This window comes from Oncorhynchus gorbuscha, linkage group LG07 (genome assembly GCF_021184085.1).
Source record: "Oncorhynchus gorbuscha isolate QuinsamMale2020 ecotype Even-year linkage group LG07, OgorEven_v1.0, whole genome shotgun sequence".
Classification (NCBI taxonomy): Eukaryota; Metazoa; Chordata; class Actinopteri; order Salmoniformes; family Salmonidae; genus Oncorhynchus; species Oncorhynchus gorbuscha.
Window position 1 is genome coordinate 69,980,114 of NC_060179.1, and position 14,612 is coordinate 69,994,725.

Below are 14,612 nucleotides of genomic sequence, written 5' to 3' on the forward strand. Positions count from 1 at the left end.
GGAATAAGGGAACTGCTGCTTGTCAAGCGTAGAATGGGGAAAATATATCTTGAAAATGTCTGAACAATTTTCAGTTTCATTGTATTTCCATTGTGAATTCATGCAACATATCTTGACAGGCATATCATCTGACCACATCAGTGCATTTGTTACGATAATAATCCATATAAACTACAGTAATTTGTTAAATTAGAGGCACGTGTGAAAGTGAAACCATTGTTGAAATACAAAAAAATGATTTGATAATGGGAAATGGAATTAGGTTGATCTTGCTCTGTTGGAAGATTTGTCACATGCTGCATTTAGCAGAGAAGGTGTTTTTAAGAGACAGGTGGGACTTTTTCTGCAAAAAGTACAGATTGATTTTGAGAAATGATATCAGATGAGCCAATGTTATAGGAGTTTTGCAAGGATTTAAGACCTACTTTAAAAAGGCAAAGACATGCCATTCCGGTGCACATCCAAGTGCTATCCACCCTCGGGTTTTTGGCAACGGACACTTTTTAGCGGGAGCTTGCTGAGCGGCATCTCACAGCCCTCGATGAGACAATGTTTTGAATGCAAATCAGCAGCAAAACAAACTAACATACAATTTCCATACACCATCGCACAACAGGTTGAAGTCAAGAGGATTTTCGTTGCAATGGGTTCCCAAATACGAACGCCGCATTTTAAATGTGAGATTCTTCAAAGTAGCCACCCTTTGCCTTGATGCCAGCTTTGCAAACTCTTGGCATTCATGAGGACCACCACAGGAAAGGAAGACCCAGAGTTACCTCTGCTGCAGAAGACAAGTTCATTAGAGTTACCAGCCTCAGAAATTGCAGCACAAATAACTGCCTCACAGAGTTCAAGTAACAGACACATCAACTGTTCAGAGGATACTGTGTGAATTAGGCCTTCATGGTAAAATTGCTACAAAGAAACCACTACCAAAGGACACCAATAAGAAGAGACTTGCTTGGGCCAAGAAACACGAGACCGGTGGAAATAGGTCCTTTGGTCTGATGAGTCCAAATCAAAGATTTATGGTTCCAACCGCTGTCTTTGTGAGACGCAGAGTACATGTAGGTGAGCGGATGATGTAGATGATGTACATGTAGGTGAGCGGATGATCGGTGGTTCCCACCGTGAAGCACAGAGGAGGTGGTGTGACGTTGCTTTTCTGGTGACACTGTCTGTGATTCATTTAGAATTCAAGGCACACTTAACCAGCATGGCTACCCCAGCATTCTGCAACAATATGCCATCCCATCTGGTTTGCGGTTAGTGGGACTATCACTTGTTTCTCAACCCAACACAAACCTCCAGGCTGTGTAAGGGCTATTTTACCAAGGAGCTTGATGGAGTGCTGATTTAGATGACCTGGCCTCCACAATCCCCTGACCTCAACCCAATTGAGATGGTTTAGGATGAGTTGGAACGCAGAGGTAAGGCAAAGCAGCCAACAGTTGCTGAGCATATGTGGGAACTCCTTCAAGACTGTTGGAAAAGCATTCCTCGTGAAGCTGATTGAGAAAATGCCAAGAGTGTGCAAAGCTGTCATCAAGGCAAAGGGCGGCTACTTTGAAGAATCTAAAATCTTAAATATATTTTGATTTGTTTAACACTTTTTTGGTTACTACATGATTCCATATATGTTATTTAATAGTTTTGATGTCTTCACTATTATTCTACAATGTTGAAAATAGTAAAAATAAAGAAAAACCCTTGAAAGAGTAGGTGTGTCCAAACCTTTGACTTTTGGTACTGTATGTGAAGGCTTCCACTCTTAATGTGCAGGTGATAGGCTATATGACGCGCAAAAGACATTGCTGAATGTGATGGTACGCACAACTCTTTCATTCTGCATGAAAGCAATATTGGCCTAAATGCCTACAGGAGGGAGCTGTCGAGGATGGATGGCTTATTGGTGAGAAATGCCTACTCATTTTAAGTAGATTTGCCATTGCTAAAGCAACTCATTGTCTTAATGGTCTTCTCTTTGTTGCCATGTTTTTATTTGTACTGGTCAACAACTGAGCGAGTCAAATAACAACTTTTGGTTGTAATCAATCTCTGACACTATCACCTCACCGCGTTGTATATTCCCCACAGGCTTTAAAGGGGGGAATTTGACAATATATCAGTGCACGAGCACTGAGAATAATTGGTATTTATCAATGATTATGAAAATGACTAATTAAACATTTCACTTAAGAGAACGATCTATTATTTGTTAGTGTTTTTTTACTGATACACAGACACGTTTGTGTCTTAGCTATACACCCAGTGTTATGACTAAGAGCCGTTTGGGTGCGACCGCAGCATGTGACACATCCCATGTTTTACTATCGGCAGGAACTCAGCTGTGTGGAAACGTGCAGGAAGGAACAGACAATGGTGTGAGCTGTGGCAACGTCAACTATCTTAATCTGCACAGACAAGCAAATCACCTTTTACACCATGTTCCCGCCCCTGTTTCCACACATCTGCTAACCACCACGTAAACAAAGACGTTGTACTTTCCTATAAAAGCTGAAACCCAACTGTGTGAATTGGGCCCTTAACTCTGCACGATTGAGTGATTGTTAACTGCTCCAAGTTGTTGTTTGAAGAATCTACAGTCTCTTCTTTTTGGTTCGAATTTCCATGATAGTTACTTCCTACCGGTGTGCGTATGAGGCTCATAGGATTATTTGATAAATCACCCTTTTTCTATTCGTACGAACATTCTAAATTCTGTTCGGAAGTAGTATTTTAGAATAGTATATACGTAATATTGATAAATGAGGCGGCCCCTGGTGTCCGATGTCTGAATCAGTCCCTGATTCGAAGGAGAGGGTGAAAACAAGTTTTTAGGCCCTCCAGGACCCGTGTTGAAGAGCCCTGGCCTAAGTCCTCAATCCAAGAGGTGTTGGAGGAAGAGAAGGTAAACAGGGCTTTGGGACATACACATATCATCTATGTCTAATGATGAGGGACAGTTTCTTGGACACAGATTAATCTTAGTTTCTAGAACCTCAATTGAAAGTGTTTTGTAATCTAGGCAGGACTAGGCTTCATATGTTTCAGAGAAACTAGCCCGAAGCGTAAGATCTAGGACTAATATAACATTATTTCAAGCAATCCTTATAAGAAAGTGATTCTAAGAAGGCAGTGCGCATACTGTAGGCCAATTTCTCCTGCCTGCACAAGTTGCAGTGTAGAGCCAAAGCACATCAACAGAAGACTGTAGTGTAGGTCAGATGATATTACATACATCATTGAGGCTCATGTCTTACCTCTCTATCACTAGGTGAGGCTGAGGTATCTTGGTGCAGGGAGGGGTGTGTGTGGCTGCTACGTCTCTCTCCAGGGCCCATCTTAGGGAAAATTATTGATATGTATCATGATATAAACAACACATTTGTCCAACATGTTCAAGTCCACAGAGTAAGGATGTCACTCTACACAATAAATATGCATCTGTTAAAGCTAGATAACATTGTTTTTTTCCTTGGCTATCTTTAGGTAAGATTCTAGTGTTGACTCACTAAAAGACCAAGCTGCCCTTACTAAACAATAGGCTACTATTTTCTGTAAACATTGCCAGCTTGACAGACAGGTTATATTGACACAGACTATGGAAAAAATATTACCTTGAGATACACATACATCATGGGTTAAAATGAAATGATTATCCAGTAGGAGTGACATGCATGGAGCTGCCAAATGAAGCCACCAGCTAACTGGCTAGACATTTACAAGGAACTGTAGCTACAGTACTACTAACAAGTCCAGTCAATCAATTATTTAAAGATGATCTGGCTGGCTGGGACAAATGTAATGGTTCCACAGACAGCTACACTTGTTTGATTAAATGTAGACAAAACTATGATTATTGTTCTGTTATTGTGTTTTTTTAAAGTCACATGACACTAGTATAGATTAGCCTAGCTAGACTTTGGTTCGAAGCTGCTCAGACACGACTCCCTAAAAACACGACACTTCAATACATCTACGACCGGAAGTGACTTTTCGTAGCATTCTTCTTTCTTTCTTTGTTGTACTTTTACCCATTTCTCCACATTTTCATGATGCCCAATAGGTAGTTACAGTCTTGTTCCATTGCTGCAACTCCGAGAGCCATGCATCCTCTACCCGGAGTTGCTTCTTGACACACTGTCGCTTAACCCAGAGCCAGCGTCCTCTAAAACACGACCCTGGCAAGACACACTCCCCTAACCCAGACGATGCAGGGCCAATTGTGCACCGCCTCATGGGTCTTCTGGTCAAGGCCGGCAGTGACACAGCCTGGGATCAAAACCGCTGCTTTAGTGACACCTCTGCGCCATTCAGGAGGCCCTTTCTTCTTCTGTGGATTTTTTTATAGCGGTTGGCAACCAACTTTAACCTCTTGAAACTAGGGGCAACATTTTTATTTTTGGAAAAATAACATTCCCAAAGTAAACCTATTTCTCAGGACCAGATGCTAGAATATGCATATAATTGACAGCTTAGGATAGAAAACACTCTAAAGTTTCCAAAACAGTCAAAATATTGTCTGTGAGTATAACAGAACTGATATTGCAGGCGAAACACTCAGGAAGTGCCTCTTATTTTTAAACCGTTGTGTTCCTATGCACCCCTATTGGCCATTGAAAGGGATATCAACCAGATTCCCTTTTCTACGTATTCCCTAAGGTGCCTACAGCATTTTGACGTAGTTTCAGGCCTTTATATTGAAGAATGAGTGTAAACGACTACATTGAGTAAGTGGCCAGCTGAGGGCTCTCAGAGTGATTCTTGCGTAAAAGACAGAGGTGGTCATTTTTCCTCTCGCTCCTACTGAAAAGCCAATTGTCCCGGTTGATATATTATCGAATAGATATTTGAAAAACACCTTGAGATGATTATAAAAACGTTTGCCATGTTTCTTTCGATATTATGGATATAATTTGGAATTTTTTTAGCCGTTGTCGTGACCGCTATTTCCGGTGGATTTCTGAACATAACATGACCAACAAACAGAGGTATTTTGGGTATACAAATCATCTTTATGGAACAAAAGGAAAATTTGCTGTCTAACTGGGAGTCTCGTGAGTGAAAACATCCGAAGCTCAAAGGTAAACGGTTAATTTGATTGCTTTTCTGATTTTCGTGACCAAGCTTCCTGCTGCCAGCTGGACATAATGCTATGCTAGGCTATCGATAAACTTACACAAACACTTGTCTTGCTTATAATAATATAATAACAATCACTCCCTTTTCCTCCCATATTTCTGGCATTGAAATAGAACGTGTTCCACTGTCTCCAGCTCCTCCTGACAATGATCACAACTTCCAGTTGGATATGTCCCCACCAATTTCAATGTACTATTGAGCCTTGTGTGTCCCAGTCGAAGCCTTGCGATTACACTATCCTCCCTTGTCGCTCAGCCTGAGGACCTCCCTGCCCCCACCTTTTCCTGAACCTTAGACAGGTGTCTTCCTTTCCCTCCCTTTTCCACAACTCTTGCCATTTGTTTTTAACCAACCCCTTGGCTTCTGCTTTACTGACGGACAATTCCATCTCAACATTAGGATGTTTAAGAACCTGCTTGGCAATATTAAAAATACTAATTTGTTCTTGACTGAATTGCCTAGTTAAACAAAGGTTATGTTTAAAAAACATATACATCAACAAAATAAGAAATAATAATTATACTCCCACATGAGCTAGTACCCAGAGGAACATCATAAATATCCCCATCTGTTTTACCCTATACAAGCACTGCAAAACCTCATACAATACATCTGTCTGCTCCGAGACACAAATGATTTTAAGCTCATCAGGAATCAGAGCAGATAAGTACCCTGCCTGGCCTCACCCCCCCCCCCCCACTCTGCAGCCAAGATTATGGTCATCAACTCCATTGTGTAAACAGATAAATGATCTGTTGCTTTTTGTCACTGCCACCTTAAACTCAGGAACACTAAAATCTGTTTGGGGTCCTTAGATCCATATGTGAATATATTCAAGAAAGCATAGTATTGTGTTCTTAAACTGTTCACATACAACTAAATCTACTCTTTCCTCAATAGCTCTTACCTTCTCAAGCAATCCTAAATCTATCGCTGGCAGAGGGAGCAACCAAGGTGGGATAGCAGGAAGAACCACAGAAAGGCTAAACTCCCTCCCAAACAACCCCATCTCTCTAGCCATGCCAATGACTATCCACCCAAAACTTGTATTCGGATTTTGTTAGTGTTCCCAGCACCATAGGAGTACCTTTTATTTGGATGTGTAACCTTATGTCCTTGTATATTTACCCAATATGTCATGGTTAGTTGTCTTAACTTCAACGGCAACTCTCTCAACTCTACCTGCATAGCTGCCACCGGGGAGGTCCTGAGTGCCCCACAACATATTCTTTGGGCTTGGTCCTGGATTACATCTAGCTTATTTTTTCTTCCTTTTTTTATGTTTTAAAGATGTCTGAGCTGCTGATCCATATGCTACACTTCCATAATCCAGTGATGACATTAACAGCACTATATAAAGCATATAACACCATTCTATCTGCCCCCCCCCCACTCCATTCCTAACAGGCAACGCATCACATTCAATATTGTCTTTCCTTTGAGAACTACTGTTATTAATATGCTCTGTCCATGTCATTTGAGTGTCAAACCAGACCCCCAGCAACCTAAACCCTCCCACTCTCTCCAGATTCCTTCCATACAGCTTCAAGTATATTTCCTCCCCAACATTCATGTAGAAAAAAACCCTCAGTGGTTTCTCAACTGAAAATTCAAAGCCCCACCTGAGGGACCACTGATCAACTTCACTAATAGCTTCTTGAACTTTCCTGGCTGTATGGGTAATATTTCTCCCTCTTCCACAGTGCAAAGTCATCTGCAAACAATGACCTCCCAATATCAGGTATCACCTAGGATAACACATTGTCAATCATAATAGAGAACAAAGGACTAATGACAGTTCCCTGGGGGCTACCATTATCTACCATTATCATTTAGCCTCATAGCTTTCTGACAAACCCTGGCGTTACAAGCGCCATGCTCTACCAACTGAGCTACAGAAGGACCACACCTCATAGCTGACAAAGAGCTCCGCACGCTCACTTCTATTGACCGGACAAAAGAAAAAACCCTTATCCAGTTGAAAACCTTTCCATCAACCCCCCTGACATCCTTCCACATCATATCAGGCCTTCTGTACATCAAAGGAAACAGCTACCACCCCCATATTTGCCTGTGCCTTCCGTATGACTGACTCAAGGCACAGTACAAGATCCATCGTTCCCCTGCCTTTTCTGAACCCACTTTAGTCTGGTGACATTAGTTCTCTACTCTCCCGAAAGTAAATCAGCCGTTCTGTTACCATCCTTTCCATATGTTTCCATACATGAGATGTGAATGCTATCGGCCTATAGCTTGAAGAACTAGTAGAGTTTTTCCCAGGTTTCCATATCGGCGCCACTACAGCCTGCATCCAACTTCCAGGCAGTTTCCCTTCCTGCCTCACCTTACTGTAAAGGCACAATACTTTCGCCATTGCAGTGTCACTGAGACGAACCATCATGATGTAACATCTCCTCCTCCCAGGAGATGCTACCCCAGCTTTAGCTAAAGTTCTCTTCATCTTAGCCCACATAAAAAGGGGTATTCAACGCATCCCCCACCATCGCTCTCTGATCCAGGACCTCCAGATATTCTCCTCCTCCTCCTCTCTCTCCCACGCTGCCCCTCTTCTGTCAGATTATTTGAGCTGTGCACCTTCAAAATTGCCTGGGCTAACATCTCTACCATCTGCCCTCTCTCACTGCAACCATCTCCCCACTTTTCAGCACAGGGAGATCCTAATCTCATCTGACCCTACTCATCTTCTAAATCACCCCCTAAACCTCTCCTACAGGAGTGGTCCTACCTCTTAGCTGTCCTAATGATCCTCCTTACTACTGCTTGTGCTTGTTTACACTGAATCCGGTGCTGGAAATTATGGGACCTTTTCAACATTCTGAAAGCCTGCTTCCTACCTTTCACAGCTCCTCTACACTCCTCAGTCCACCAGGGAACTGAGTTACTCTTTCGCCCTACTGTTCCCATAGGAATCACTTGGCTTGCAGCCCCTCCTATAGCACCTCTTACTCTATCATTCACTGTTTCTATACCTGAATTGAGATCAACCTGAGACAGCTCCTGTTCACTCAAGTCCTGAAACTGACCCCACTCCGCTTTCCCAAATATCCATCTCCTCAATCCAATCCATTTGTGCTCCTGAGTGATGCAGCGGACTAAGGCACTGCATCTCAGTGCTAGAGGTTTCACTACAGAGACCCTGTTTCGAATCCAGGCTGTATCACAACCGGCCATGATTGGGAGTCCCATAGAGCGGCGCACAATTGGCCCAGCGTCGTCCGGGTTTGGCCGGTGTAGGACTTCATTGTAAATAAGTATTTGTTCTTAACTGACTTGCCTAGTTAAATAAAGGTTCAATTAAAAAAAATGGAATGTCCTACTGAATTTTCCACCCTCATTCCCACAGTACACATGATAGGATAATGATCACTACCCCCTGTAGATTCCTCCAAAACCTCCTAACTACATCTACCTGCCATTGAATATTGAGATCAGAGTAAGATCCAGAGCAGATTCATTTCCAGTTACTGGGTCAATCCTGGTTCCCCGGCCGTTATTAAGACTCAAGCCCTTTCTCATCAAATAGTTCCTCCAACACTTGTTCATCTACATCTATCCGTACCCTTCCCCAGAGCGTATTATGAGCATTAAAATCCCCTCACCACATTACCCATCTTCTATCTTGACCTTCTACATTCCCAAGGGCCAACAACTCTCTTACAGGGGTTGTAAAATTACACTATGAGCATATTCCCCCCTCCCAACCACTACATACTCCTATTCAACTCCCTCTCCCACATGCCTATATGGGATCCCCCACTTTATAAAGGTAGCACACACCACTCCTCCCCTATCTCTACAGACTGCAACATAACCTTGTATTTAAAAAAATCTAGAGTAGCTTTCAGCTATGTCTCCTGGAGACATATCACATCAGGTTTGGCTGGTAACTCGTCAAGAAACTGTTGTTTGAACTCCTGCCCATTAACCATCAAACTTCTGGCATTCCATTGAAGGATTAACATCATAATGACAACTAACCAATAAATGATTCCTGGCTAGAATGATTCTCAATCTTATTGATGTCATCCTGTACATTTTCCCATGTCAGTCCTGTGATCCCAGGATACTTCACTGCCTGCTCCACTATGATCGGAATCTTCTTAGACTCAGATTGTAATTTTTATGTGCAATTGATTGCTGCTGTCACAAATGTAACAACCTTTCCTCATGTCTTCTACCAGTCTTGTGTTCTCCCCCATTCTGCTCACTACATCACACCCAACCTGCAACCCGACCTGGAATACCTGTTCTTTTAGGTTCCCCGCTTGTTTGTGTGTGAACTACCTTCACTGCTTCTCATCTCGTTTTTCCTATACACACTGTCGCCATATACCCAAACCTTTGATAGTTATTGTAACACAATGGTTTTGGAACATAAGCTCGCACATGATAACTCATAACTAATCCTACGTTTTTCTGGCAGTATCTGATCCTTAAAGTATAGTAGCACTGACAGGCTATCCACCTTCTTTCCATCTCGTGTCATCTGAAGGCGCTTTCCCTCATTAACTTCTTATGGCTGGGGGGCAGTATTGAGTAGATTGGATTAGAGGTCGACCGATTAATCGAAATGGCCGATGAATTAGGGCCGATTTCAAGTTTTCATAACAATCGGAAATCGGTAGTTTTGGGCGCCGATTTTGCCTTTATTTAATCTTTATTTAACTAGGCAAGTCAGTTAAGAACACATTTTCAATGACGGCCTAGGAACGAGGCAGAACGACAGATTTTTACCTTGTCAGCTCAGGGGATCCAATCTTGCAACCTTACAGTTAACTAGCCCAAAGCTCTAACCACCTGCCTCACGAGGAGCCTGCCTGTTATGCGAATGCAGTAAGCCAAGGTAAGTTGCTAGCGAGCATTAAACTTATCTTATAACAAAAACAATCAACGACTGTCGTTGCTCCAATGTGTACTTAACCATAAACATCAATGCCTTTCTTAAAATCAATACACAAGTATATATTTTTAAACCTGCATATTTAGCTAAAAGAAATCCAGGTTAGCAGGCAACATTACCCAGGTGAAATTGTGTCACTTCTCTTGCGTTCATTGCACGCAGAGTCAGGGTATATGCAACAGTTTGGGCCGCCTGGCTCTTTGCGAACTAATTTGCCAGAATTTTACGTAATTATGACATAACATTGAAGGTTGTGCAATGTAACAGAAATATTTAGACTCATGGATGCTATCCGTTAGATAAAATATGGAACGGAATAAACTTTTTGTTTTCGAGGTGATAGTTTCCGGATTTGACCTAAGGCTTGTATTTCTGTGTGTTTATTATAGTTAAGTCTATGATTTGATATTTGATAGAGCAGTCTGACTGAGGGGTGGTAGGCAGCAGCAGGCTCGTAATAGTCAAAGGTATATGGTTTAGAGAGAAATAGTCGACGCGTTATAATTCCTGTAATAACTTGCGGCTGAACTTGAAAGGGGTTCCTTCGTTATTTTACCGTTCATGTCTTCCATAGAGAATGTCTTGATCTACTTCAAATAAGGTCTGTGTTTCGTGCAGGTTTAAACCACCTCGGCGTTTTGATATCCTAGTGAGATTTACATGGGTAAGGTAACGTTTGTCAACATATTTTCATAAATCCACTCAAAAAAATGATATTCGCTTATATTTAGCCAATATTGATCAGAGTTACCTTGTCCTATGGATATCTACACAGTTATAAAATTGGCAAGGTGGTGTAAGCCTACACGAAACACAGACCTTATTTTAAGTGAATCTAAAAATATCCTATGGAATAAATAAATGAAGGAACCGCTTTTCAAATGTTGCTAGAAGGTGTCATAGGAATTATGACTCCCACTTTGGTAGTCAATTCTTACCATGTCCATTATTAAAATAGGATTTCCTGCATATAGAAATGACAGTTTTTGTTTTCAACATTCATCACAGGTAACTTGAACTCTATTTTTATTCAAACAGTTGAGAGTATTTGTCTCCTAAGCAGACTCTTCAGTATCATTGTCACTTCAGAGTTGTGTGTGTGTTTTACAGATAACAGAGAAAAGCAGAGCACCAGTGTGGGACTATTACATGGAATTGGCACCAGGGAAAGCAAGGCGTATTATTTGTGATAAAGATGGAAGCATGGGGTCAGCAATGGCTAAATCAAAAAATACCACCAACCTATAGAATCACCTTAAGAACACCTATCCAAAATCCCATATGTATTATTAAGTTAAAATAAAAGTGTTCATTGTTCATTCAGTATTGTTGCAATTGACATTATTACATAAATGTGTGTGTGTGTGAATATATACTTGCAAAACAAAAAATATCGATTTAAATCGGCCGATTAATCGGCAGCGGCTTTTTTTTGTCCTCCAATAAATCGGTGTTGAAAAATCATAACCGGTCGACCTCTAGCTGCTACTCAGGTCCAGAATCTAAGATATGCATATTATTAGTCGATTTTGATAGAAAACACTCTGAAGTTTCTAAAACTGTTTGAATGATGTCTGTGAGTATAACAGAACTCATATGGCAGGCCAAAACTAAACTAAGTGCCTGCGCCTTGTGAATTTGGATTTGTGAACTAAACAAGCAAACAAAAAGGAGGTATTTGGACATAAATGATGGACTTTATCGAACAAAACAAACATTTATTGTGGAACTGGGATTCCTGGGAGTGCATTCGGATGAAGATCAAAGGTAAGTGAATATTTATAATGCTATTTATGACTTCTGTTGACTCCATAACATGGTGGGTATCTGTATGGCTTGTTTTGGTCTCGGAGCGCTGTACTCAGATTATTGCATGGTGTGCTTTTTCCGTAAAGCTTTTTTGAAATCTGACACAGCGGTTGCATTAAGGAGAAGTATATATTTAATTCCATGTATAATGCTTGTATTTTAATCAACATTTATGAGTATTTCTGTAAATTGACGTGGCTCTCTGCAAAATCACCGGATGTTTTGGAAGCAAAACATTTCTGAACATAATGCGCCAATGTAAACAGAGATTTTTGGATATAAATATGAACTTTATCGAACATACATGTATTGTGTAACATGAAGTCCTATGAGTGTCATCTGATGAAGATCATCAAAGGTTAGTGATTAAATTTCCTATTTCTGCTTTTTGTGACTCCTCTCTTTGGCTGGAAAAATGGCTGTGCTGACCTACCATAATCGCATGGTATGCTTTTGTCGTAAAGCCTTTTTGAAATCAGACACTGTGGTGGGATTAACAACAAGTGTATCTTTAAAATGGTGTATAATACTTGTATGTTTGAAGAATTTTAATTATGAGATTTCTGTTGTTTGAATTTGGCGCCCTGCACTTTCACTGGCTGTTGTCAAATCGATCCCGTTAACGGGATTTCAGCCGTAAGATGTTAAGAGAGCCTCCCTTCAAGTGGTCCTTTATATATTTCACGTTAACAAATTCAGTAATAACTCCCTTCACCCACTGCCGTCCAGTTTGATCCGGCATGCTACTATCCACCGCACGTTTACATACCTGCTTGAGTTTGAGCGCCTTCCCATACTGTTAAACATTGATACACACCACCAAACTTCCATCACAAAGAACTTTAGCAGACACCTGTCCTTTAAAAAAAAATGTAACCATTATTTTACCAGGTAAGTTGACTGAGAACACGTTCTCATTTACAGCAACGACCTGGGGAATAGTTACAGGGGGTGGAGGGGGATGAATGAGCCAATCGTAAACTGGGGATTATTAGGTGACCGTGATGGTTTGAGGGCCAGATTGGGAATTTAGCCAGGACACCAGGGTTAACACCCCTACTCTTACGATAAGTACCATGGGATCTTTAATGACCTCAGAGAGTCAGGACACCCGTTTAACGACCCATCCGAAAGACGGCACCCTACACAGGACAGTGTCCCCGATCACTGCCCTGGGGCATTGGGATATTTTTTAGACCAGAGGAAAGAGTGTCTCCTACTGGCCCTCCAACACCACCTCCAGCAGCATCTGGTCTCCCATCCAGGGACTGACCAGGACCAACCCTGCTTAGCTTCAGAAATAAGCCAACGCGATCAGACCGCCATGACTCTACCCTCATCATTCAATTTCACCAAAACCTTTAACTCCACTTCTCAGTACAACACTGAAAACCGAACCTCGCTCATCACTACTCCCCCGGCAAGACCTGCAAAGGCTCCTCAGGCTTCATCTTCTTCTTAACCTTTACTCTCACTACTCTACCTCCACCTTTTACCACTCGACTTCATCTCATCTCATCCTCAACTCCTAACACACCTAGCTACCTTTCCATTCCTCTCTGCTCATGTCACAGCCAAGTGTTGCTCAAACACCTACACAGGACTTCACTCTCCAAATGAGAACCTGTTTTGTAGCAGGTTAGGAGTTCTTATTATACTTTAGTGGTTAAAAGAACATATGATGCTTTCAAGACAACTGGGAACTCGGAAAATCATGACGTCAGCGATTTTCAGGTCAGAACTCTAGAAAGATGCCAGAGTTGGAATTCCAAGTTGGAGGACCATTCAAACGATTTTTCCCAGTCCGAGCTCGTTTTTGTCCATGTTCCCAGTTGACTTGAACACACTGAAGTCTGAGATTTCCGAGTACCCAGTTGTTTTTAACGCGGTATTACGCAGCAGATTAGGATAATTAGGCATTCTTCTAACCTGCAACGAAAGGGGTCACTTCTGGTCGTAACTGTATCGAATTGGCGTGATTTTATGGAATCGCCACACTTTCGGTTCTGAGCAGCTAGCAAATTAGTCGTTTTGCAGAATAGTGGGAAGATAGACATTTGAATTTGGCTATGGTTGTTGTGTTTTAGCGAAAACGTTAAGGTAGCAAACCAACTAGGCTAGCGCGATAGTTATCTAGCTAGCTAGGCAAATCAAAATACTCCTTTCTGCCCTAGCTACCATGACATGTTAATTCGAACAGCTGAGTTTGACAACTCGTAAACCAACCTGGGCCTGTTGCGGTGACTGCGCATTCCGTTGCGGCAATTGCTCTTCATTTATCTTTTGCTGCTTTAGTTTCTTGAACATCTTTTCACCAGATGTTGTTACTTCCAAGCGAAATGTATTTTATTGTAATGTAATTCCTGTATTTAGTATTTTTCCTGGTCACTCGTCTCTTCTTGCAGGTGATCAGTGTAGTGCGCATGTGCAGTCTACGTGGAGCAAAATGAGCGACAGAGTATTAAGCTACGACAAGCGGAGTGGGACAAACAATGCCAGTGCTTCAGCGTTCAAGTGCGTTCAAGCGTTCCTCTTCTGGCTGTGCCGGGTGGAGAGTATAACAGAACATGGCCAAGATGTTCATAAATGACCAGCATGGTCAAATAATAATAATCATAGGCAGAACAGTTGAAACTGGAGCAGCAGCACGGCCAGGTGGACTGGGGACAGCAAGGAGTCATCATGTCAGGTAGTCCTGAGGCATGGTCCTTCGAGAGAGAGAATTAGAGAGAGCATA

General features: G+C 41.8%; 1 protein-coding gene across 3 annotated transcripts in view; it reads right to left on the bottom strand.

Moving 5' to 3' along the window:
- Positions 1-14,306, bottom strand: part of golga4 (golgin A4) — a 65,700-nt gene extending 51,394 nt beyond the window's left edge. For all 3 annotated transcript variants that reach the window (XM_046357369.1, XM_046357368.1, XM_046357367.1), the window contains exons 1-2: positions 14,102-14,306; positions 3,264-3,344 (exon numbers count right to left, since the gene is read on the bottom strand). In XM_046357369.1, the coding sequence (XP_046213325.1) occupies positions 3,264-3,344; positions 14,102-14,182 (162 nt within the window). In that variant the 5' untranslated portion in view covers positions 14,183-14,306. The remainder of the gene's footprint in view (positions 1-3,263; positions 3,345-14,101) is intronic.
- Positions 14,307-14,612: the final 306 nt, after the last annotated feature.